The sequence below is a fragment of the Archocentrus centrarchus genome, chromosome 14, assembly GCF_007364275.1.
Source record: "Archocentrus centrarchus isolate MPI-CPG fArcCen1 chromosome 14, fArcCen1, whole genome shotgun sequence".
In the NCBI taxonomy this organism is placed as follows: Eukaryota; Metazoa; Chordata; class Actinopteri; order Cichliformes; family Cichlidae; genus Archocentrus; species Archocentrus centrarchus.
In genome coordinates, this window is record NC_044359.1 from 4,478,164 (window position 1) to 4,503,365 (window position 25,202).

A 25,202-nucleotide genomic window follows, 5' to 3' on the forward strand; every position below is an offset into this window, starting at 1 on the left:
CACAGGTAGATCATAGTTTACAGCCCAGCATTGTTTCTCATTTCTGTTCTACCCTGAATACCATTGTGCCAAAGTTCAGATCTCACAACTGGGCACAATAGGAGAAAGAAGACACTAACTGAACGTGGAGTATTCGAGCAGTTTCAGCTTACAGACTGTTTGAGAGACAAGTGAAGGTAAATATCTGGGACTATTCAACAAGGCAACACGAAAGGACGTGAGTAAAATACAGACTTATCAAGGAATTAATGATTATGTAAAGTTATGGCAGGTGTTCTCAGGCTCCTGCAATGGTTTACTACAAGGTTAACTTTCAACCTAGAATAGCAGTACCCTGAAATAGCAGCATATTACGGTGTGTAATTCTTAAGAAATACATATTTTTCTCATTAAATGTGTAATTTTGCCACATTATTGCACTGAAGCTCCTGCTACAGATGAAGATTCTGCCTAACTTTGGAGAAACATACCAAGCTTTTATATGTTTTAGTCTTATAGCACTAACTGTGTACATGTAACACTGTACAGGTTTGAGGTGCTGGAGCATTTTGTTATACTTTCCTATATTTCACAGGTAGTGAAATATAGATTTTGGCACTTATTGTGAGGCTGGCTAATTCTTCCTTATTGATTAATTTTCTCACTGGCGCTGACCTCTACTCAGATCAGCTTCAGCTTCAAAGTACTTGAATTCTTCCCAACCAGTTTACCTTTGAGTCTTAATACAACATCCATTGATAGATCTACTTCATTTTGACTTGATTAGGTTGCTCTACTATTGCTACTTGATTTTTACACTTCAGGCAGCCATTTTTATCCAATCTATCCTTATAGTAAAAAAATAACTTATAGGGCAAGGGTGTCAAACATAAGGCCTGGGGGCTAGAACTGGCACAGCACAAATTCCAGTCTGGTTCTCTCAGTGGCATTTAAAAATGTGAAAGAGGGCATACATTTTGGACTTTTAACTGTATTTTCAACAGTTTTACACCTTTTCCTGCTGATAAGTTAATAATGTAGTTAAACTTCTGGGCCCACAATGTAAAATTATATTCCTGTTGTAGAGGCTTAAAATTTGACTTAAACTAGGCAATGTCATCATGAACGCTGTACTGGCGTCACCTTTTTCTGTGATCTTTACATTTTTTCAGAATTAAAAACATGAAGCTGTGATAAATGATCTAACTTAACACACTTCTCTGCCTACAAAATATTTTTGAAGATTAGTGAAATGAGTATAAAGCTGTGCCTGATTTGTTTATTTTCTTGCCTAGAATTAGGATTGATACCAGCTTCTTTTCTGAATGCAAACGAGGTAGCTTAGCCAAGCATAGAAGAGGGGAAACAGTTGCTTAGTAAGTAATGACTAACTTTAGTGGTAGTTTATTGTATGACAAACTTTTATATTTATGATATTTTGTTATATCTCCAAACATAGGTTATAAATGCAGCGATGTTAAGGTATTAAGCAGGATGAAATTAAAATACTCAAGTATCTCAAATGTACTTACTTAAGCAAGTACAGTACTTTAGTGAATACATTCAGTTAGCTTTATTATACCATAACTAGATAGCATGTTATTGAATCAATGCCCCAGTTATAACAAGAGTACACATAGAGGCATTTTATCTCTCTGAGTTTTATATTAGATGACCTTTTAAATATTACATATGATATTAAATATTGCGTAATGATAAATGGAAATAACCAGTACCAGCAAAAACTGCTGATCACAATTTACAGCATGAACACATGTTGTTTTCACTGAAAGTGTCTGGTGATGCCATAAATGAACTGAAAGACTCACAGACTTCAACAGAAGCACTTATGCAGGTCGCTTCTCACACCTGGAAGCTGTGCCCATGGTTTATATACTGTCAGAGATAACATAGCTGGAATGATGCAGGACATTCAAATATAAACAAAATGTCTCAAATCTTTACTATCTTTGCTTAGATAACAAGTTTGCACTCCCTATCAACAAGCATGTAAGGGCTCATCAGATTGTTATGCCTCTCTCTAAATCGAAATAAAACTGAACTGAACTGAAAAATTATCCCAGTGCTGGGTTTTGGTCCAGTCGAATCTCCTTGGTCCAATAACCGGCCAACATACACAGTAACAATTCCTTCTCTAAGGTTCATAGTAGGAATCATACATGTATCTACCATCTGGTCACCTTTAGTCCAGATTTCCTCCGGTCTAATATCTGTTCCTAATGTTTCTTGGCCTAAGCAGCTCTTAACTCATTATTGGTTCTTTGCATCAGATGACAACAGTTGTCATCATTTTTGAGGCAGCAATGGAAACTCTTCCAAGAGATTTTTGGGCTTTTCTGAAAGTTCTTGAATTTCTTGTAATTGACCTTCTTATCTTACAGTAGTTATGGACTTTCAGCTTTTCTTTATTTAATTGAGTAGTTCTTGGTATAAAGTGTATTATTACAGTGTTCTATAAAGTTTGGTTGTTTGCTATATACAATCAGTCGTACAGGTTTAGAAACCAGTTGGTGGTCCCCAGCACTATCCAGTCACAAGGAAAAAATGTGGATTCCCGGACTAGTTGGTGGGGCCAACAGGTTGGCAGGTGAGATCAGCTGCAGAGACGGTGCTCTACCGAAATCCTCCTTGTGATTGTTCTGGTTGCAAGCAGATTGTTGTGGTTACCCGTAATTTGCATGGAAGACACGGACATTTTTGCGAACGCTTGCTCTTTACTCTCCGAGCTGCAGTAAAACTTGAAAAATGCAACACAAACCTGAAACAGAGCCTTCCAAGTAAAAGTTGTGCATATTGCTACACCCAAAACTTTTCAAAAGGTGCAACTTTTATTTTGAAGTTGAATGTTCTCCATTTCTGGTCTGCGTCATACTTTTCAGTTTTACTGCTGCTCAGGAAGTACTTAGCACGTGTTTGCAGACAAGTCGGTGTCTTCCATACAAATTAGGGGTAATTGCAGCATTCTGCTCACAAAGTAATCACAAGGAAGCGTTCGGTGAAGCACCGCATACCAATTTCACACCAGCAACCACTTGCCAACCTGTCAGGGAATGCAGGAAGGTCACTGACTTTCAAGGCTTTAGCGATCAATTTTGTGGTGACTGCCAGCAACAACTCACCAACCTATTGAGGAATACACATTTTTCCCTTGTGAATGGTAGTTGCCAGAAGGTCATCAACATTCACAAACCTTCTGTTTTGTTCCACATTGCAGAAAATAGTATAAATAAGTCAAATCCCTTGAATTAGTTGCTGTGTCCACTGCGTTGACTGATGCCATAGCTCAAGGGGAGATATTAATCATATCTTTTATCTCTTCGTCCAGCCCTTCTTTTGGAAATGCCAAACTAAACCCTCAGAAGTGGCCACCAGTTTGAATTTACCCAGAGCAGCATGGCTAACAGAAAGACAGAGGTCCAGCGAAGGATCGTGTCCAAACATGGCCACAACATGGTAAGGATCGACAACGTGGAGGGCATGGTCAAGTTGTACCTGCATGACATCTGGACGACTGTGGTGGACATGAAATGGCGCTACAAACTCACCTTATTTGCCTCCACCTTTGTCGTGACCTGGTTCATCTTTGGGGTCATCTTTTATTTCATTGGAATGGGCAACGGAGACTATGAGGCTGAAATGAATTCCACCCACACACCATGCGTGATGAACGTGGAGACGCTCACTGGTGCCTTCCTCTTCTCTCTGGAGTCACAGACCACCATCGGTTATGGTTTCCGTTACATCTCCGAAGAGTGTCCTCTGGCCATCTTCACTCTGGTGGCTCAGCTCGTCATCACTGGATTGGCTGAGATCTTCATCACTGGTACCTTCCTGGCCAAACTGGCTCGACCCAAGAAACGAGCAGAAACCATCAAATTCAGCCAGGTTGCGGTGATCTGCAAGCACCAAGGCAAGCTGTGTCTGATGGTGAGAGTGGCCAACATGAGGAAGAGCCTCCTGATCCAGTGCCAGATAACAGGAAAGCTCCTTCAACCCTACGCGACCGAGGAAGGTGAGAAGACACAAGTCCACCAGAGCTCTGTTGATTTCAGCATGGACTCCGGCGGCGAGTGCCCCTTCCTCATCCTCCCGCTCACCTTCTATCACATCCTGGACGAGCACAGCCCGCTGGCTGGACTGACGGCAGAAAACCTTGAAACCCGTACGTTTGAGCTGCTCATCACTCTGAATGCCACCATGGAGTCCACAGCAGCCACGTGTCAGAGACGCACCTCCTACATCCCTGAGGAGATCCTGTGGGGTTACGAGTTCAAGCCAGTGCTGTTCAGCACCCCCAGTGGCCGCTACGTGGCAGACTTCAACTTTTTTGACAATGTGCAAAAGAGCAGTGATCCAGCCTTTCTCAGCAACAACACGGAGAAGCTGAAACTGGAGCGGGACTTCAGGGAGGAGTAGAGGATGTCTTATCATTACTGCTGATTGGTCTGATGCTGTGTTAGTATCCCTGACAGTTATGACCCCTGATTTAAACAAGTAATATGTTTGTACTGAATCATGTAAAACGTGATTCTTTTTTTTTACAGTACAACTGTAAAGTACATTTTTAAGAACACTAGAAACCAAACATAATATGTTCACTGTACATTCGGTTTATTCGTCTAATCATTGTGTTTTTTTTAATGTCAATATTCAAGTTTAATTAATTAAATGTACCAGAATGAAGGGTTGATAGCACTGTATGATTTCTTAAGAGTTAGACTGTAAAAGTGATACTTCTCTCAGAACTGTATGTGAATATGAAGCCAGAACAAACCGCTGCTTAGTTTAGTTGAGCCAAAAAAAACAGATGTGAAGATATCACAGATTTTCACTTCTGATAGATTGAAACAGCGGAGCTCCCTGAAGATCACAGCAGGAGTTTTTACTTTCAGCACTACTTTTGCCTGAGCTCCCAATATCTGTGTATTTCATCTGAACAGCATTGGATCCAAACTAGTTACCTCATTAATTCATTTCCTGTATGCCAACTTCTTTGGTCATGCTCTCTTATGCAGGCATGATGCCATGTAGAAGAAAACCAAATAAACCTTTTTTTTTTTTTTTTTTAAATGTAACCTTCAATTGAAAAACAACGGTTTAATTTTTAAGTTCTATTTTTTTTAAAACTGTTGTTACACATAGCAGACTTTTTTAAAAATCTTGTTTAATTGTCGGTAAAGTTCATGAGACATTTGGATGTTTGCTTGGTTGTGCCATTGAGAAATGGTTCCACAAAACATTCTGTTAGAGGAACAGCAGTTACTGAATGTAACTCCGGTTCTATGAATGTAACCCCTTCTAACAGGCTTGAGCCCCCCCCCCCCCAAATCAGATACCATGGCTGGATTAGACCAGTCCACCCCATTTCATTGTACATGGGCAAGATTTCGAAAGTGCGGGCCAGTGCCCCCTGGTGGGCTATAAAGGTGGTGCGAGTAAGCCGCAAGAAGTGTTTGGAAACAATTTTTTTTTAATTGCCTCTAAATATTTCTATAAAAGCAGAGCTAATAAAACCAAGCTGCAGGATTTTAAAAAAAATTGACCTATTTTTGAATCTGAATTTGATAAGCAGCTTTTCCATAATTTCATGCAGGCCTTCAATATAACTGACCAACAGGAAAAAATACATCAAACATTTTTGTGATCTTTAGTGAGCGCAACAATTTCCTCCTCAGATATGAAGCAGTTCCTTTGCATTTGGCTGATTGTAGTTTGAACAATGCAGGAGGATATTTCCAAAATATGTATGAATCATTTATAATATGCTAATGCATATTACACAATTTCTGTTTGTTACTGGATTTATATGGTTAATGTTTAATGATGTTATTCTTGGAAAACAAATGTAACCTTTGGTTGTTGTGTTTTAGACACAAATATCACGGTGTTATCATATTAAACTGGGCTTTGTGATACATAGGGGTAAATAATGTAAAAACTAATAAAATTAATCAGTTGTGTTTTGTTAACGTGTTTCTTTTTAGTCTGTTAAAAAACAAATTGCTGCATTTAATTTGGTGGGAAATGAAAATACTCCAGAACTTTTACTGTTCATATGTTAGGTACATTTTGCAAATGCTTGCAAGTAAATTTCCACAGTGACACTGACATCCATCACTGTAAATTTGACAGAGTGCACTGAAAGATGAATGTTTGGAGCCTTTTGACTTTTCAGTGTGCACCTCCAATGTCCAGGTTGTGTTTAGCTGTCAGCCTTTTGTTGTGGCAACACTGTGGAGCAGCCAGTGAAGTTGAGATGGCTGACGGCGTCTGTATCTGGTCCAAACAATCTTTCTGTCTGAAGCAACGAGCAAAGAGGTAACACGTCAGCAGAAACCTTTTTCTGGCTTTAAAGGCAGAGTTAAGGCTGTGGTCATGATTTCAGATAACAGGTATTACAGAATTAACTCACGTGAATGAATGTTGAAGCCTGTATTTACAATATAATTTCAGGTCGTGACTTCCTCCTGTGCAGTGAACTGCTGATTTAAATTAGAATAAAACACACAAACACACATTCACACATCACAGTGATGTGAGCTGGATTAAAAGCATCCAGCAGAGCTGAAAACAGAAGGATCCACACACCAAAAAGGAAACAGCCCCTGTTACCGGATTTTATTTGCTGTGAAGTTTTGAGTGATGTTTCCTCCAGAAGATCGTGATGTAAGAAGTGTCCATTTCCAACTTCAGCAAGCAAAAAGGAACTTTGTGACATTTAACTAGAGTGTTGTAGTTAAAGAGGTTTGTTAAGGGTGCTTTAATCTCAAAATTAAAGATTTATTCATTTGTATTTTCTCAAACAAACAAACAAACAAAAAAACTCATCTTTTTTCATGCTCCTACTGGGTGAGCTCTAGTTCTAGGCTAGGCTTATGGGCACCACAGTTCAACTCCGGATGTCAATATGGCGACAGTCAGGCCTCCTTGATTTTCTCTGTTTTCCTGCTCACGCTTGTGTAATCAGCCTTCTCTGCTCCTTCTCTAGTTGCCAATACAAAAATAAAAATAAAAATTTTAACAGATGTACATGAGATTTTCAATAATAGACATTAATTGTGTGGTTTGCACAGCATATTGCAAAAACAATAATACCCATCCCAGTTATATCAAATCAACAAAACAAGGGACATTCTCAAATGCCCCATTTTGACCAACCAAAAATGTAATTAAAATTTTTGTTTTTTATATATTTGTTTTGTATTTGTAGCCTAATGCAGCCATCTAGTGGATTATTTACTTTAATATGTAGTGAAGGAGGATGTGCTGAGGTTTGGTGTGACACGGGAGGATCTGGGATAGGCTGAGATTTTTATGTTCCTGGTGTAAAACTTTGGTCACACAGAAAAAGTCCTCAGTGAAAATATGATGGGGCTCTACTGGGCACTCAGATGGCACTCCTCTCACTCAAAAGCCTCCACATCAAAACGTATACATGTGTTAGCTTTGTGGAGAACCTCATTTGAAAAAAAGACACATTTTCCTATGATTTAGGGAAAACATGAAATCTGTAGAGTAAAATTATGGGGTCACCAGAAGGTTGAAAAGACATTTTTCATTAGAATGTTTCGGCTTGTCAGCCCTATAGTAGACTGATGGGATGTACCCTGCCTCTCACCCTATGACAACTGGGATAGGCTCCAGCCCCAGCCGTTGGGACTGTTTGATTTGCAATAAATCTTCCAAATAATTTTCATCTCCATTGTACTGGGTTGTCTAAAAAGGCTAAAAAAAAAATAAAGACCTGGGCACACAAGACCAAACCCTTCTTTTCCTCTTCAGCAGGGCTGAGATGATACAGTACTTCTGTTTTGTGGAGAGCACTCCTGAAGGGTTTAATGTTGTTTTAAAGTTGGTTGTTTTATGTATTTTTCTTCTTCTTCTTCCTTAAATACATTTTGTAAAATATTTCTTTTTGTTTTATGTTGGCTTTTACTTTGAATAATCTAGACCGGAAACGGAGACCGGGTTCAGCGTTGCCCCTTTATTGTGAAAGCCCTGACCGGATACGGTGTTGTTGTTAGCCGCTCGGCTGACAGATGTGAAAACTAACGCTGTTAGTGTGTTTGTTCGCATTAATGAGGAAACCGGAGCCGGAGGAGATTTTTTAAACTGTCTGCCTGCCTGCCGTGTAATGATCAGAAATGAGCGTCACTTTGGATATAAGGCTGAAAAGAGCAAACAAAGTTTATCGAGAAGGGGTGAGTTGCCACAGCTAGCTAGCAGCAGCAGCTTCTGCAGCCGCTTCGGCTAACGCTAATAATAGTCTTTTTTTTATTTATGTATTAATTTATAATTAAACTGCCACTAAACCAGCGTACTGTAGCCACGCTAGCTAGTTATTCAGCTATCAGCCGTCGGCCTCACATGACCGGCAGCTGACTGTCGGGGTTGCGCCCAAATCTGTCGCTGCCTTCAGGACAGAAACACTCAAAGGCTGATGAGATGTTTACATAGAATGTGCCAGTTTATGATAGAAGATGTAACTGAAACTAACATAACCACACGAGTGCTTTCAAAGGCTCAAGGTAACTGGACAGTTACCTGAAAGCAGTTTCAGACGTGGTGGAGATAGTGTTATGATTCGGGCTTGTATGGCTGCGAGTGAATCCGGTGTTGTGCCAAAAAGTGATCGTCTGCCAAAAAGTGGTTTCCGGTGTTTGCCAGAAAACGATTGCCTGTATTTAAACTGTTGTAAATGACTGATTGATTTATAATCTGTGAAACGTGTCAAAATATCTCTCATGAATTATATTAAGTCACTTTGAGCAAGAAACAACATTTCTGTCACAAGGTAGAAACTGCAGTCACTTTTTGGTAAAGTGACTTTGATATATTCTTTATTTATCAGGGTAAAAACTGTCACTGACATTAAAAATGTCTTTTTAAAGAGAAATCTGCCAAGAGGGCAGCAGAAATCACAACAAATCATCACAGTTCTATAAAGATATTTGGACTGGATTGATTATAATGTAAGAACAATAACACAGAGTCACAAAGATACTTACAGGCAGGTTATTCCTTCATTTTATATAGAAGTTATTTGTAAATCCTGTTTACTGCACTGTTTTGTTTACCAATATAAGCAAAGACATTACACATAAAAAGCGCATTGAAACAACAGAAATCACTTTATGGCAGACAATCACTTTTTGGCATAACACGGGGTCACCAGGGTTCACTGAAGATGTGACTGCTGATAGAAACAGGGAGATGAATTGTGAAGTGTACAGGGCCGCAGCCTGCAAAAGCAACCCAAGAGTTTCTCAAGGCAAAGAAATGGGATAGTCTTCAGCAGCCTGATCTCAACCCAGCAGAGCTTTTCAGGTATGAAATATAAAACTGAATGCAGAGAGACCCACAAACAGGCAGCAGCTGAGGGTGGCTGCAGTAAAGGCCTGGCAGAGTATTTGGTGCAGTCATTATTAAAAAACAATCCTTAGATTTAAAATGAAAATGGTTCGGCCAATTGTTTCTGACCCTCTGAAAATGGGGGCCTGCGTATAAAAGAGCTAATGGACTGGAGCCCCTCTGTGTTGCTTTGTGTGCAGGAAACGGTGGCTGGTGTCATCGTGCTGGTTTGCAAGGAGGCGCTGCAGCACCACGGCATCTCTCTGAGCATGGAGGGAGTGGTCAATCTGCAGCTGAGCTCCAAGAGCGTCGGCGTCTTTGAGGCTTTCTACAACTCTGTCAAGGTGAACTAAGATTTTTTTTTTTTTTTTAGAGTGGTCAGTAAGACTAGAAAAAGGGCCATTTCCCTTACCATTTACCATCAAACCCCACTGATCATTGAATAAAGGAGGTTCACCAGCATAAATACAAAATAGAAGTATTAAAGAAGAATAAAAGCAAGCAACAAAATGTAAATGAGCATGCTTGGTAATATTCACCATAAATTAAACAGCCACAAGTTTGACTGAGCTGAGCAAAGCAAAAACTGAACTGAAAAATCACTGAGATGTCAAACTAAAAAATTACAGGCATCAGCCAGGTCTTTTATTTTGAAATATTGTATTTACTAAACAATGAATGAATTAGAAACATGATTAGCAGACTCCTAACAGGTCTTCTCTTTACAGATGCGGTGATAAATGATACGAACCACCTATATAGCCTGTTGTCACACTGTTTAAGGGCAGAATCCTTTTTTTTTTTTTAATAATTCAGACGGGGGTTGATTGTTGTTGTTTCAGTGCAATATTTTGCCTACAGGATACGAGTTTCACTTCATTTTCCTTGATTTTTATAATCATGGACATCCTGGTTTAAAATGCCTGCACGATGCAAAGTTAGTCAATCATTCGTAATAATAATCGGATTGAAACATTTTGCAGCCCATCCCACTGATCAGCAGTAACATTGAAGTGGCCAAGGCTGGAAAAATCCCAGGAGGAAAGACTGAGATCCCCTTTGAGTTCCCTCTGCACACCAAAGGCAACAAAGTGCTCTACGAGACCTACCACGGTGTCTTTGTCAACATCCAGGTGAGCGAGAAGAGCAAAATTTATTTCAAAATGTCTGCGAGGGTATGAAACTGCAGTTGCTTTCAGAGCAGCGGTGCAGTTTGTTTGGTCTGGACCACAGAAACAAGAAGATTCCTCTTTACACTTTAGTGCTGGTTAATTTTGTCTTCAAGCTGACCTTCCAACCTTCCAAAACTTTGAATAGAAGCTAATCAAGAACAATGCCCAACTATTTACATTGCTGCACTTCAGCCACTGACTCACTTTCATCAGAGATGGTGCAGAAACAGGGATGAGGGCCTTCCTCTGGAAATCAAAAAGCATTTCTTTGGCTTTGGCCACATTAAATTTGATTGTTCTGTCACTAAAACAGAAACGAGGTAAAAGCACACAGTCCTGAGGGGGTCCAGGGGAGGATCAGAGCCTATGTGAGGGGATTCCTAGACTTTCTGAAAGAATAAAGTGGGGCAGAGCCCTCCACTGTTGGGCTCCTCTCCTATGGAACCACCTCCCACCTTTGCACAGTGTTGCTCAGGTAGCATCCTATCACGGTACCACACTGGAGTTCAGTGAGCTCCTGAGAGCGACCTGTTCTTTCACAAATGTTTTTTTAGGAGCAGTCTGCATGCCTAGGTGCTTGATTTATACACCTGTGGCCATGGAAGTGATTGGAACACCTGAATTCAATGATTTGGATGAGTGAGTGAATATTTTTGGCAATATTGTGAAGTTTAATGTTGATTCATTAAATCATGTGCCAGAGTTTGCAGCACGGAGAGGGATGCAAACCCTTTTCAGAAGGAGCTGAAAATGTTATAAATATACCCTGCAGTTAAATGTGTGTCCACAGTAGTTTAGGGGCTGTAACAATTCAGGAACTGCCCAACATTCTGAATCTCATAACACACTTCCATCTTCATGTACTGAGATGCACACGTGGAGCTGTACATTTTTAATTAATTTCTTCTGAGGGAAAAGCATGACTCAAAATTCTGTCCCTGAAGTGGAGGTATGAATTGAAACATGTTTTGGACTCTTGGATTGTTTATTTTTTGGTCCATACTGCCCAGCCCCGCCTTCACGATAAAGTCAAAGTGATCAGTTAATATTGTGTGTGTAAACCTTTGCTCCAAGTGCCTCTCTGAAATCTTCTAACCATAAACATTTTCTCAGACAATGTTTAATTGGTCCCTTATACTCCTAATGCAGCATGTTTTTTTAAATAAATAAAGATTCATAGTACACAGTTGTGGCAGCCTGGCTGTAAACCTTTGTTTACTCCTCAGTACTCCCTCCGCTGTGACATGAAGCGCTCCCTGCTGGCCAAAGACCTGAGCAGGAGCTGTGAGTTCATCGTGCACTGCCAGGTGAGTGAAACACACCTGGTTCTTCTGATCTGCTGTGTGGCTGGTTATAAAATATCAAATGTGTCAGATAAATGATGAAAAATGCTTTTGTTTTATCCTGATTACCTTTGAATGCTTAATCAAATATTTGATGATAATTTCAAACTTTTTTCAATTATAATAAACCTCCTGTGGCTCACCTGCAGCACTTTGTCAGGGCACCAGGGGGCAGCAGCCCATGCTTTGGGGATCACCGCAAACAGGACTTTAGGACTGTATCAAAGTTTTAAAAGAAATTGTATGAGGACATTTTGGTTCTTAAATCAGGAGAAATCACTCGAGCAACTGCGGTGCCACACAAAAAATCTAGACCAAGAATTAGTTGCTCTCATTTTTGTGCTGCTCACTTGTCCTCTTTGACTGCTGTTAGACTTATTTAAAAGAATAGTTTAACCTTTTCTCACCTGTGCTCTTTGTTTTTTGGAGAGAAAGCATCCACATTTAAATAAAGTATTTCCCCATTTCCTCACTTCATGCATGATTTTGTTGAATATTTCATTTGTGGACGGTCACAGCAACACGACTGCACTGTCGGGGATAAAAAGTCTCGGACTGATTTTTCTGGAGGTGCAAACTCAAATTCTCATCTTTGCAAACGCAGATATAATTTTTAGCAGGTTTGAACTAGATCACATGATTTTTCTGTTCGACTTCCAGCCTCAGAAATCTAAAGTCGTCCCCACTCCGGTGAACTTCACCATCACTCCAGACACCCTGCAGAACAGCCGCGAGGTCAGAAAACGTCTCATTTTTTTGTATCATTTAATTAAATTTAAATCTGTTCTGAAACGATGAACTTGCCTTCTGTCTTTAGAGAAGTTCACTCCCCAAGTTTCTCATCCGAGGCCATTTAGACGCCACCAACTGCGTGATCAGCCAGCCGCTGACTGGAGAGGTGGTCGTGGAGAACTCGGACGTCCCCATTAAGAGCATTGAACTGCAGCTCGTACGGGTGGAGACCTGCGGTGAGTTCACGCTGAGAGACGACCAGGTTAACTTTGAGGTGGCTGAGCAGCAGGTTTTATAAGTGTCTGCTGTGTTCAGGCTGCGCCGAAGGTTACGCCAGAGATGCCACGGAAATCCAGAACATCCAGATAGCTGAAGGCGACGTCTGCCACGGCCTCTCGATCCCCATCTACATGATCTTCCCCAGACTGTTCACCTGCCCCACGCTGGAGACGACAAACTTCAAAGTCGGTCAGTAAAACCATCGCTGCGATTCTCACACAGACACGTTACTATATACTAAAACGAGCCTTCAAGTAGATTTACTGTTTGACAAGCCTGCCACTCTTATTTTGAAAGTTCACCTGACCTTCCTGTCTCCTCCATAATGGATGCTCTCTGGCCAGGCTGCAGTTTTGGTGGCTCTCCATCATTCAGCTGCTTTCTCAGACAGTTATTATAGTTTTGTCTTCTTAACCTTTCAGTTAAATTCCAAAATGATTTGATTGAAGTAAGTTCGCCTTTAGCAGTACATAATACTGCTGCTGTCTGTGCTTAATGTTCATACACAGACCTCTGTCATCATATGTTGCATAGTAAGATGGTAATATGAGGATGCTGCTGTTAACAAATATCAGTCCTGACTGCTGCCAGGACCCTGCTCTGGGCAGCGTGATTATGACTGCATTTCTGTCCTTCAGAGTTTGAAGTCAACGTGGTCATCGTGCTCCAGGACGATCACCTGATCACAGAGATCTTCCCTCTGAAGCTGTGCAGGCTCTGAACTCATCAGCATCATTGCTGAGATAAGCTCACCGGAGGCCTGCAGACCCCCCCCCCCCCACGTCCCGTCTCTCTGTGGACTCCTGAGTTTCTTCAACATACAACTGAAGCTGGAAAAGAAATGATTCCAACTGAGAGACTCTCCTAATAAGATCATCATGTTTATGTGACCAAATTGTTTTTTTGGTTGTATTTCAGTTTAATAAATCTCACTTTTGAAGAAGTTTCATGTTTTTTTCCATTAAACCTGGGGGGTTAAAGACCGGCTGACATCTGATCAGCTGCACCTTTGTGGGGAAAGTACTGGAAATGATCCGAGTTGCAGCGGACGAGTGAACAAAAGTCATGTTACTGAATGTGTAGATAGATTAAATGAGACTACGATCAGTCAAGTGTTTTTATGGCTTTAATATTTTTTTCCCGGTACAGCCAGCGGTCTACAGCTGTGGTGACAGAACATCTCTCATAGTCCAAACCAACACTTCCCGCTTGCTTTATTTCCAGGAGCCGCAGAGAGATGCAGCAAGCATTTGGTTAGCACGAAGATTAAAAACACAAACATTTAAAAAGAAAAGAATCACCCTACGAGCTGCTCTGAAGCTCACAGACGAAAACGTGTTTAATCAGAACCGAAAGCGACACATTGTGGATTTACTGGGATTTCTGCATCTGTTTCTCCACCAGCTGCAGGAGTCTCAACAAATCTAAAATAACCCGGTATTTTATGGCAAACTTGGGCACCACAAAACAGCACTGAGCACTAACACAAGACAGTTTTATTTCTTTAGCGTATACAGCGATGCGTCCCTACACAACTGAACATCATTACATTTAAAAAAGGTAGAAGCTTGTCTAGATTTAGGTGCAATAAGAAAAGCAAAAAGATAAAAGCATACATGTGAGAGGAGGCGGGGGTTTAAGACATCACGGAGCTGGGCGTCTCCTGCCGGTCAGCATGGGGAAATCTTCAGGCAGCAGGGCGTGATTCCTGCAGGTGGGACAGGTGCTCTGCTCCTTCAGCCACGACCTGATGCACTGAAGACAAACACAGCGAGGTAAACTAAAGAGCTAAAGCGGACACCGAATCTGATGCTGTTCTTTATCCTGTTTTAATACACGTTTTTCTCCTGGACGCTGCAAACACGATCAACAAACTACTAAAAATCCAGTCTGATTTTCTTCTGTTTCCTGAGCCTGTATGCACTGCTTTTTTTCTTTAAAAAAAAAAAAAAAAACTAGCTTAGATCTAATTAGACTGTGCAGCCACAACATTACAACCAACAGGTGGGACTGAGGGTCGAAGGTCAGATGAAGGCACTTTTGATGGTGCATCTGGACCAGGGTTATTACAGTTAACGAAAACGAACGAAATAACGAAAGCTGAAATTGAAAAAACATTGTCGTTAACTGAAATAAATAAAAACTATAATTAAAAGGAAAAAAACGATAACTAATTAAAACTGAATTGTGAGTTTACAAAACTAACTAAAACTAACTGAAATTATCGATAAGCTGACTTTCATTTACTTGTTTTTTTTTTTTAAGCCTTGTGGATTGATTGTGGATTGATTCCGCTCTCTGAGTTTAAGCTGGGAGCGCCACAGGACAACTGTGTGAGTGAGTGCGCATGTGCGTGCGCTCACCGCGCTGGTCCGCAAAGTAATGGCTGCGGTCTGCAGAGAAAGCGGCAGAGTCCCGTATGGAGGTTCTTTGAGTACAAACACCTGCACACGACCACAAGGTAATTAACACACACAATCCAGCTACACAAGCATAAATGCGGACATGAGGTCGGCAACTTCTGTAGGTTGTGTACAGAGGCTGCAAAGACCCTGCAGGTTTAATTAGCAGCATCTAACCAAGCTAGCTCCAAAACAGAAGCAGCTTCAGGTGGTGAGAACATCAGGATGCAGCTGGATTTGAGCTTTGACTCCTTCAAAGAGTCTGTGTAGATAAACATTCAACCAGGTCATATTAATCTCTGGAGCTTGAAAAAGGCGACTGGACTTCTTTTTGTTTCTTGAAGACGTTTCACCTCTCATCCGAAAGGCTTCTTCAGTTCTCAACCAAATGGTGGAGAGACCCAGGTATTTAAACCCCTGTGGGCGTAGTCCCCTGGAGGTGGTTATGACCCTCTATTGATCATGTGCGTGAACACATGTGCCCAGGTGTGAAAGGGGCGTGGGTCTCTCCACCATTTGGTTGAGAACTGAAGAAGCCTTTCGGATGAGAGGTGAAACGTCTTCAAGAAACTAAAAGAAGTCCAGTCGCCTTTTTCAAGCTCCAGAGACTCCTTCAAAGAGTTTGTTTTTGTCAAACACCACATGCAGCTATTATTAATCTACTGCACTGATGCTGAACTTTATTGTGGAGTTTATTGTAGAATTTATTGAGTTTGGGAGTTCATGTTTTTCTTTGTTTCTCCCTGCTGATGTTCATGTGTGTCCTTAATATTACACACATTTAGCATGTCTTGTGAACAGTTGGTTGTTGAATATATTTCTTTAAATGGTATCTTTTTGTCAAGTTTTCATTACACAATAGTCACTTTTGCGCCTTGAATCTTGCACCTGATTAGGTATGAAAATACTAAAACTAAAACTGAAACTAACTGAAACTACGCATGAAACCAAAAATAAAAGCTAATAAAAACGAGAAAAACCGCTCTGAAAACTAATTAAAACTAACTGAATTAGAGAAAAAAAGTAAAAACTAACTAAAACTAAACTATAATGTAAAATCCAAAACTATTATAACCCTGATCTGGACATACAGTTTTAGTCGTGTGTGATCTCTTACCCTCTTACAAATGACATCCTCCTCATTATCAATCTCTTTAATGTGCTAATCTAGTGAATTTAATTATTTTACAATTTCAAAGATTAGTTACAGTATACTCAGTGGTGTCACCATAGACCCAACAGTTAATTTGTGCTGAACATTAATAAAAATTTTTTAAGAAAGTCGTATTTTCTGTTGTGCATCACGGGAATCTCTGGTATTGCTGCTCACCTCGTTATGGAAGCTGTGTCTGCACTCCAGCACGCAGGTTTCGTCCGGGCTCATGTCCTCGTGACAGATGATGCAGGGATCCTCCACGTTCAGCTGCAATCAACACACAATCAGGCTCCGCTGAATGGTACTCACCCAACATATAAACGCTACGCATACCAAGCTGCCAGCAGGCAAAAGTATTCATCCGCAGCGGAAACTAGTCCCCAATAAACGTGCTCCTTTTGACTGATGTTTGCGCAAAGAAATCTAATTCTTTATAATTGCGCTAATTGTTGATTTTTTTTCCTTTTAAATACACTAAATAGTTCATCGATAATTTGAAGATTTACCAGTCGCTAAGAATGAGTTACAACCCCGATTCAGGCACATAGCTGCTCTGTAAGTCGACAGCAGGACAACAACACTGACAGTCAAATGATGAATTCAATAAAAATCTGCAGCTTCAGGCCAAACTTGGATTAACTTCAGTGCCAAAGGATCATTCTGGACTCACAGCGTTGGAACTCCTGACTCTCTGTTGTCCGACTGGCTGCCACACCGATGCCGGGTTTACCAAAATAGGGGAAGCGGGCCGAGCTGGACTCCCACGACCCATGATGTTGGACCTGGCAGAATTAAGCCTCTCCTGAAAGGAAGAAAGAGGTTAAATAGTCAAGAAACACTTAAATAGAGCAATAGCATAACAGCTTCTATGGGGAAAATAATTTGTACAACATAAAGTGCCTGTTATTTTCAGTTATTACAGCATCAAAATCTTTCCAGTGAATCTATTTTAGTGAAGGCTGAGTCTGCCTTTATCGCTGTAGACAAGTCAAAAATTAATCAATCAGGTGTTCTGGACCCTTAATGCTAAGGGTTTCTCTGAGTCTGTTTATAGCTCAGCTATTACACTCATTTGAGCCACAAGTCCAGTTATTTCTTAAATAGTCTAAGCAGAGAAGCCCAGACCTCCCTCCCTCCGCCCACAGCCACCTTCTCCAGCTCTTCTGGTGGACCACCAAAGTGTTCCCAGACCAGCTAACAGACATAATCTCTCCAGCGTGTCTTGGGTCTGGCCTCCTCCCAGCAGGACATGCTCAGAACATCAATCTGGAGGAGCAGTGGCTCTACTCTGAGCCCCTCCTGAATGGCTGCACTCCTCACCCTCTCTCTAAGAGAGAGGCCAGCCACCCCGTTCGGTCACTACCCAAAGCTCGTGACCATAGGTGAGGGTGGGGACATGATCAACAGCTTCACTTTCACGCTCAGCTCCCTCTTTACCACGACAGACCAGTGCAGCACCTGCATCACTGCAGAGGGAGCCAAGATCCGTCTGTCAATCTCCCGCTCACTTCTCCATCACTCGTGAACAAGACCCCGAGATACTTGAACTCCTCCACCTGAGCCGGAGTGGGCACTCCAATACGGACCGAGCTCTCGCTGCAGTTGTACAGGCACTGAATGGCCTGCAACAATGAGCCAGACACCCCGTACTCCCGCAGGACCTCCCACAGGATACCCCCAAAGGACGCAGTCAAATTCCTTCTCCGAGTCCACAAAACACATGTAGACTGGATGGGCAAACTCCCACACACACACTCGAATATCCTCGAGATAATAAAGAGCTGGTCCAGCGTTCCACGTCCAGGACGAAAACCGCATTGTTCCTCGTGAATCTGAGGTTCGACTTGGAAAATAACCGAAAAACCAAAATAACTGGAGTAAAACAATTCCTAAGCCCTTTTTTTCTTCTCTTGTGTTCCTACATTTACCAGAAGCTACACCACCTGCCATCCTTCTTTTGCTTGCTCACATTGGTCAGAAGAGACCAACAGTTCTGAGATGCTCGTCCTTCTATCAGGGTGGTCCAGGATATACCGCCAGTTTTACTCTAGTGAAGAAAACACTCATTTCTTGCTCCTGAAAAAAACACCCAGATCAGCCCATAAACAGGGCAGATGTGGTGTAGTCTGAACCCAGCATTAGGGTTATCCCCTCCACCATGTCTGTTTCACCAGGAACCTCTCTGACAAACCCCTTTTAAAAAAAAAAAAAAAAAAAAAAAAAAACCTTAGAGGTGTAAAAACTAAAAATAAAAAGATGTCTACCTGATGGTCCAGGATCAGCTGGGTCACTCCTCCGACCACATCCTGCATCGTCATGCTGCTGAAGCTTCCACCGCTGTATGAACGCAGCTCCTGTACAAACCTCATCAACTCTGACCTGAGCACACAGACAGGGTTCACACATTTCATCATTCTGAGCTTCTCAGTTTGTTTACATTCAAACATCTTTGTCCAAATGTGATTCTGCTCTGCTGCTGGGTCAACAGCTGCTCCAGTGTTACCTTGTACAGTCAGGGAACATGCTGGACAGGGTCTCCATGGCTTTGCTGAACACGGTGTTGTGCTGCGGAGACTCCACTGTCCTGGTTGGAGGTCTGTGCTGAGCGGGCGGGGCCAGCGCCTCTGCTGCGGGGGGAGTGGACTGGTGGACGGGTGAAGGAGTACCGCGTGAGGCCTGAGCTGAAGACTGAGGAGTGAACTCTTTGGCTGCTGCGGAGAGCTGCAACAGTCACACAAAGAAGGGGAAAAGTTCATATTCCCGGAGAGGTCCTGATAAGGACTTTGGGTCTTTTATCCTATTTACTACTAAATGTTATCTGAATGTGTATCTGAAGCACTGAACTAACTAACTAAAGCTTAACAGTGACTGTGACATTTTTATATAGGGGGGGGGGGGGGGGGGGGGGGGGGGCAGTGCTGATCATCCGGACAGCTTTTCTTGATCCGCTTACAGCAGTACACGAATTACCAGAACCATTTACAGGAACACGAATAATGAACCGACCGCTCTGAGTCAACTAACATTTTGTGCAGGTTCAGGATGGCTGCTGACCGGATGCGACTCAGCGACTCGTCTGCCATTCCTCGCCTCGTCCATCTGTTCCTGGTACAGTCGCTGTGGACCACATGAAGACAAACGTCACAACAGGGTCTGAAAAGCTTTCTAAATCATCTGAGGACAGCCTCTCATAAATGACACAGAAGGTCGATTACTGTCACAGTAAAGTACAATCAGCACAGGCTGTAATTTTTTTTTAATGCAGACTGAGGGTGTTTGGTGTTGACCAGAAAATAATGCTTCTACTTCATCAGGCTGTGCTGTAGCAGTTATGTGCAAAAAGACACAACTCTAAGCGTGTAATGATTAACTTTTTATTTTTGTGGAGCCATGCTGCCCGATCTTCCATCTGCACCACAAACGCACGTCTGAATCCCGTTCATGTGATCTGTAGGGTTCTCGTACCTTAGCAGCAGAGATTTTCTTCTCCACTTCTTTGATGTTGTCTCTGCAGCCGTTTCTCGTTGCTTCCAGATCTTGATTTGGGAATCTGCAGAGAGGTCAGACATCACACTTAAACCTGAAAACATCTGAGCTGTGTCCGGTCCATTGTGACGTCAACACTGCCAAAGGATCAGCACCTTAAGAAGGTCCAGCTCACTCAAACAAAGCCACCTGCTCTCCACTGCTCCATGAAGGACAGTGTAGAAAGTATATCTGCCCGGCTGCTGCCATCAAATTCAAAGTTGCCTCATTTCATTTTTTTTTTTCTTAAAACTTACATTTTCTCAGTTTAAACATCTGATATTTTCTGTTCAACTGGGAATAAAATATGAGTTTATGAGATGTGCAAATCGCTGCTTTCTGTTTTTATTTACATTTCACACACATCACAGCTCTTTTTGGGATTGGGGTTGTTAATACCGCCGATGTTGCTGCACACTTTTTGTACACAGTCATGCAAACTGGGACCTAAAGAGATGCGTTTAATCAGTTCACGAGTGCCGCAGACTTAATTTAGCTCTGTGAACCACTGAATCTTTATACAACAAAATTAAAAAGTTATTTTGTTACTTCAGTTACTAAATTACACGCATGACTTGAGTGAGCAGGTTTTTACTGACCAGCCTCCCTCAGACTGGGGATGGGAGCTACTTTTGGTGCTTTAAAAAAAGAGCAGAGACTCTCAGTGAGCGTTAGTTTAGTTTGTGAAAATGATGTCTGCTCTTTCCTCTCTTACCTGTGCAGCGCTTCATCCAGTTTGGTGAGCAAAGCTTTGGAGTCTGCCAGCTCTTTGTAGAGGTCGTGCAAGCTCTGATCGTGACTGCTCTCCAATAGAGACAGCTGTGGGAGCAACACAAGGAGTAAACACAACTTAAAGGATCAGTCCACATTATTTTAAGCTGCCTATTCCTACTGTTCACACTAAGCAGCAATAAATAACATGATATAAAAGCATGTTACTGCCATAAACATTTCCTCATCCTGTTACCAAACCAGGAAAAACGTGCATGTAAACAAAGAATACGGCTGTCTAGTGAGAGAAGAAGAAATTTGTTACATTAATGTAGCTGATTAGGGTCAAAGTGTAGGCAGTACCAGAGCTGTGTGAGACCTCCTGGTGGCCGAAGTGATTAAGGCTTTGCAGCGTTTGATCTCATCCTCCAGACTCATCTTCTCAGCTGCTGACTGATTGCTGAAGGAACAAAAAGAAATGAGGAAGAGAATCTAATAAATAGATTTAAAAAAAAAAAAGAATAAAAAGCTTTCAGTTTGAGTTTCACTTTCAACTCTCGGCTTCATAAATTTCCCACAACGTGGGACAAATAAAGGATTATTTTATCTCATCTTACCTCAACTCTAAGAAATCATTCAACTTGGCTTCAAAGCTGGTTTTCTTCTCCTGGATGCTTTGGGCGAGACTGCAAATAAAAAATGATCACAAAATGTGGATGAACAATTAGAGATTAACAATAAATGATGAAGTTTTTAATAACAGACTGATTTAGGATCAGATTTTTCAGATGCAGGTGATCCACCCTCATCAGCTCAGTCTTACCTCCCTTGTTGCTCCATCAGCTCTTCTATCTCCTGCTTTAGAGACTTCAGTGCTTCCTGGTTGGCTTTCTTCTCCTTCTGGTCCTTCTTCACCTCCTCCTCTAACTTCTGCTGGAACAGCGTCAGCTCCTTATTGGTGACCTTGACAAGAGGAAAAAAATATATTAAAAATTCGAACATTTTACATTTCAGCTCATTTATAAATGTCAAATTTACTGTAATCATAACTGAATGTACTTGTATATTGGCTGTGATCCTCTGTATGTCTTCCTGGAGTAAAACGACATTTTCTCTTTCACTGAAGTTGATTTTGTTACTTTTCATTTTCTCGATCTTCCTCTTCAGCGTCTCGTTGCTCTTTTCCTGTTTGTTGATGTCACCCTGGAAAAAATTAAAAAACTTGGGAAATGACAACGTGCTGTAAACACTGAGGCAAAGTCCAATCTGCAGATTTTACACTTTATAAATACAAACAGCAGTTTATAGTCAACGCTAGACTGAAGCTGGTGTTTTTCTTACCACGGGAATTTGAATCAGAGAGAACAAGAGACAGAAGTCGCTTACAGAATATTTAATATTTAAATATTTAATCAGCCAATCACATGGCAGTAACTCAGTGCGTCTAGGCATGTAGACGTGGTCAGGGGTCCAGCCTGGTAAGAGCAAGGCGTACTCAGTGAAGTGAGTGCATATCCTAATACACGTTAACACTACAGGGAAAATTGAATATACTGTCTTTTTTAAGTACTAATAAATAAAGTACCAAAATAATCATCTTCACTCATAAAATTGCAGCACAATTAGGTATAAAATCAGGAAACCAGTTAGCATCGTTGCCTTTCCAGTTTCATCATCTCAAAGTTGATGAGTTTTTGGTTTGATGCCCAAAGAAAAGTCTGCGGTAAACACAAGGTTTTTGACATTTTCACATTTTATTCTACCACGTAAAACATGTCAGGAAATCCCCCAGTTTTTGAATATTGATGGTTGAGAAGGTGCTGGTTAAACGAAAGCACAGAAGTCATCCGAGACACTTGAGGTCAACATGTGGTGCAGTTAGTTCACAGCCCAACATTCAACAACTCACATTTACGCTCAAAAAGGTCACGAAACACATGTTAGTGTGTAGATACCAAACAAAACAGTAACTGTCCAAGGAACCAGGCTCAACTTCCAAAAGGCTCCTTTTCTGCAGCACTCTAACACTATAACAGTGACAATATTAAGACTAATTTAAGCTTCAGTTCATTAAAATCCACAAAAACTTGCTATAAATCAAATTGCTGGAGATTTTCCTTGTGTGGGAAAAAGTCTGTAAACAAGGTTTGAATAGCAGGTGGGCGCTGTGTCTCTGTTATAAAGAGCTCTGCGGTCTGTAGCAGCAAGAACATCAGCTTCATTGTAATAAAACACTGCAGAAACAAGTCCTGATACCCAGAGATGAGTTAGCATTTCTGCACGTCTGCTTCACTCATCTCAAAGCTGATTGGTTTATTTTTGATTAGAAGCCAGAAATAAGAGAACTCACTGTGTGTATGATGATGTGACTCACCTGGCATTTCTCAAAACCCTCATGAAGCTCGGTATTCACAGCTACACTCCTCATGGCCTCTTGGGATGTCTAAGACCAAAAACACAGCACATCAAACAGGCTTTTATGCACATGTTATTTAAAATGTGGTGTTGGCGTTGACCTGCACTGCTGCATGGATCTTCAAAAGGGCCTCACTGGTTGTTTCCCAAACTCCAGCATCAGTCTCAGAGGGATCAAGATACAGGTCTTCATAGTCATTGGGCAAAAACTGAGCGACTGGCTCCTGATCGACACCGTTAATCCCAACAAAGTAAGGATTGATTCTCGGTAGGAACACTTGCTGGTAGCCAAATACATAAGGATTTGGTAGCATTGGATAGATTTCAGTGTGTGCAGATGAAAAATCATTCAGATAGCTTGTGAAACCAGTTTCAACGCCAGAGATGTCAGGATCAGCTATTACGTCCAGATCGTCCAGGCTGGATCCATTTTCAGCCTGCTGCAGGGAAACGGCATGCTTGGCCAGGCCAATACACCTCCCGATTTTTATGAAGCGAAGGGAGTCCAGGAGGAAGGGCTCGAAGCCGCCAGCCTCTCCGATCTTTAGCTTAGCCTCAGGAGGGAAATTTTCCAGCTCACCCACCAGCAGAGGGTCTTCAGCTGCCAGGGGGCCATGCTCTTCCAAGATCTGAGCAAAGTAGCTGCGACGTGGGGAGAGAGACGAGCCAAATATTCACATCAAATGGAGAAACAGGGGAGGTGATCAGGTATTAAGATAAATCATTCAGATCAGCTGTCAATCAGCTGACATTACAGACTTTTCAGGACAAAAACAAGTAATTTTTATATATTCAGAATTCGTTACTGGTGGCACCAGCCTAATGGGAAAATTACGGTTTAGCTGGTTACAGACTGTCTGCTGTCAGATGGGGGCAGTGTCAAAAAGTTAAAAGTATCCACTGCCCCACCTGTCTGTATTTTTTTGTTTTTTGTGCTTCTCCCATTCCTGATGAAGTCTGCTGTCATTCCCTTCCCTAGTGTAACCCACTTGTCAACCACAGCGTCACAGAGCATCATCCACATCAAGCAACATGCAGCTGGGAATCTGGAGGACTCCTCAAACAAACACAATCGCACACCTACTCCTCCAGGCCATTTTACAGCCTCTAATTTAGTCGTAGATGTTAATGAAACTCCCGCACAAACGGCCTTATTTCAGTATGCTCTTTACCGTGAAAATACTGCAAAAAAATAAATAAATAAAAAAAATCAATAGCATATGTTTGCTTAAGCCAATTTACGTCTTTGGTCACTGGTGCAAATTTTTTTTTTTTTTTTAAACTCTCCACTGATTATGTTGAACTCTATATTTGATTAAAAACAGCTCACATAACAAAAACAAGCGCAGCCTCTTTTTTTAAAGTGTTTGCACTTACTCATACAAACTCTCTTTTGTTGAGTCAGGGTTGTTGTCCAAAATCTTTTTATAGTGAGTTCTGTGTCTGGTGTTGTCATACTGCTCCTCAAATTCAGCTACTTGCTCTCGAAGGTGGCTCGGAACGCTGAACGGATCGAGAGCATCAAGGAATGATCTGCAGAGGGAAAGGTCCGCGTTACCAGCGCTTACGAGCACAGCTAAAACTCAGCCTGTGTGTCCGTGAAGGCAAAGGAACTTACAAAGAATCTTCTTCAAAAAACTCTTGGTCCCACTCATCTCTCGGAGTTACAGCTCTCATCCCAGACAAAACAATAACACCCTGAGATGAAAACGGAGAGGAAACATTTCAGAGTGACGCCACACAAATTAATTCTCCTCACATGCAGCAGCTAACGGTCCAGCCTCTGACCTTCGGCTCTCTCTGTTTCTTTTTCCGACCTCGACTCTTAGCCTTGATAGGAGAATTCTGAAAGGAGAATACGTTTAATGAGCATCAGACCAACAAACTCAGGTTTAGTGTCGCCTACTTCACGCTTCATTTAATATTAAGAAAAACCAGTTTAAAAAAAAAAAAAAAGTGACTTTAACAGGAATCGTTTGACATTTGGGGAAAAACTTAGTGAGGCATCTTTGGGCAAAGCCAAGTTGCAGGTTTCTGCAGAGACTTTCAATAAAGTGCTTTATTTACCTTTTTAAATTTAGTATTTACCTGAGACCAGAATAAAATTATACCACCA

The 25,202-nt window shown here is 41.5% G+C and overlaps 3 protein-coding genes across 6 annotated transcripts in view; 2 read left to right on the plus strand and 1 right to left on the minus strand.

Annotated features, from left to right (window-relative positions):
- Positions 1 to 47: 47 nt before the first annotated feature.
- Positions 48 to 5,960, plus strand: kcnj15 (potassium inwardly rectifying channel subfamily J member 15). Its single transcript, XM_030746959.1, has 2 exons — positions 48 to 176; positions 3,326 to 5,960. The coding sequence occupies exon 2, from the start codon at positions 3,394 to 3,396 to the stop codon at positions 4,414 to 4,416; it is 1,023 nt and encodes a 340-aa protein (XP_030602819.1). The 5' UTR covers positions 48 to 176; positions 3,326 to 3,393; the 3' UTR covers positions 4,417 to 5,960.
- A 2,039-nt stretch (positions 5,961 to 7,999) lies between these two features.
- Positions 8,000 to 13,820, plus strand: vps26c (VPS26 endosomal protein sorting factor C). The gene is made up of 8 exons (XM_030746503.1): positions 8,000 to 8,201; positions 9,552 to 9,695; positions 10,335 to 10,484; positions 11,750 to 11,830; positions 12,527 to 12,601; positions 12,684 to 12,834; positions 12,914 to 13,066; positions 13,516 to 13,820. Exons 1-8 carry the CDS (start codon positions 8,145 to 8,147, stop codon positions 13,596 to 13,598), a joined length of 894 nt encoding a protein of 297 aa, XP_030602363.1. The 5' UTR covers positions 8,000 to 8,144; the 3' UTR covers positions 13,599 to 13,820.
- Positions 13,821 to 13,985: 165 nt separating this feature from the next.
- ttc3 (tetratricopeptide repeat domain 3) overlaps positions 13,986 to 25,202 on the minus strand; it is a 34,482-nt gene continuing 23,265 nt past the window's right edge. For all 4 annotated transcript variants that reach the window (XM_030746414.1, XM_030746413.1, XM_030746415.1 and 1 more), the window contains 17 exons: positions 24,875 to 24,931; positions 24,705 to 24,784; positions 24,464 to 24,619; positions 23,188 to 23,728; positions 23,046 to 23,114; positions 21,731 to 21,874; positions 21,495 to 21,634; positions 21,289 to 21,357; positions 21,035 to 21,131; positions 20,676 to 20,779; positions 19,901 to 19,985; positions 19,460 to 19,552; positions 18,939 to 19,156; positions 18,700 to 18,814; positions 17,106 to 17,237; positions 16,610 to 16,702; positions 13,986 to 14,632 (listed from right to left, as the gene is read on the minus strand). In XM_030746414.1, the coding sequence (XP_030602274.1) occupies positions 14,522 to 14,632; positions 16,610 to 16,702; positions 17,106 to 17,237; positions 18,700 to 18,814; positions 18,939 to 19,156; positions 19,460 to 19,552; positions 19,901 to 19,985; positions 20,676 to 20,779; positions 21,035 to 21,131; positions 21,289 to 21,357; positions 21,495 to 21,634; positions 21,731 to 21,874; positions 23,046 to 23,114; positions 23,188 to 23,728; positions 24,464 to 24,619; positions 24,705 to 24,784; positions 24,875 to 24,931 (2,304 nt within the window). In that variant the 3' untranslated portion in view covers positions 13,986 to 14,521. The remainder of the gene's footprint in view (positions 14,633 to 16,609; positions 16,703 to 17,105; positions 17,238 to 18,699; positions 18,815 to 18,938; positions 19,157 to 19,459; positions 19,553 to 19,900; positions 19,986 to 20,675; positions 20,780 to 21,034; positions 21,132 to 21,288; positions 21,358 to 21,494; positions 21,635 to 21,730; positions 21,875 to 23,045; positions 23,115 to 23,187; positions 23,729 to 24,463; positions 24,620 to 24,704; positions 24,785 to 24,874; positions 24,932 to 25,202) is intronic.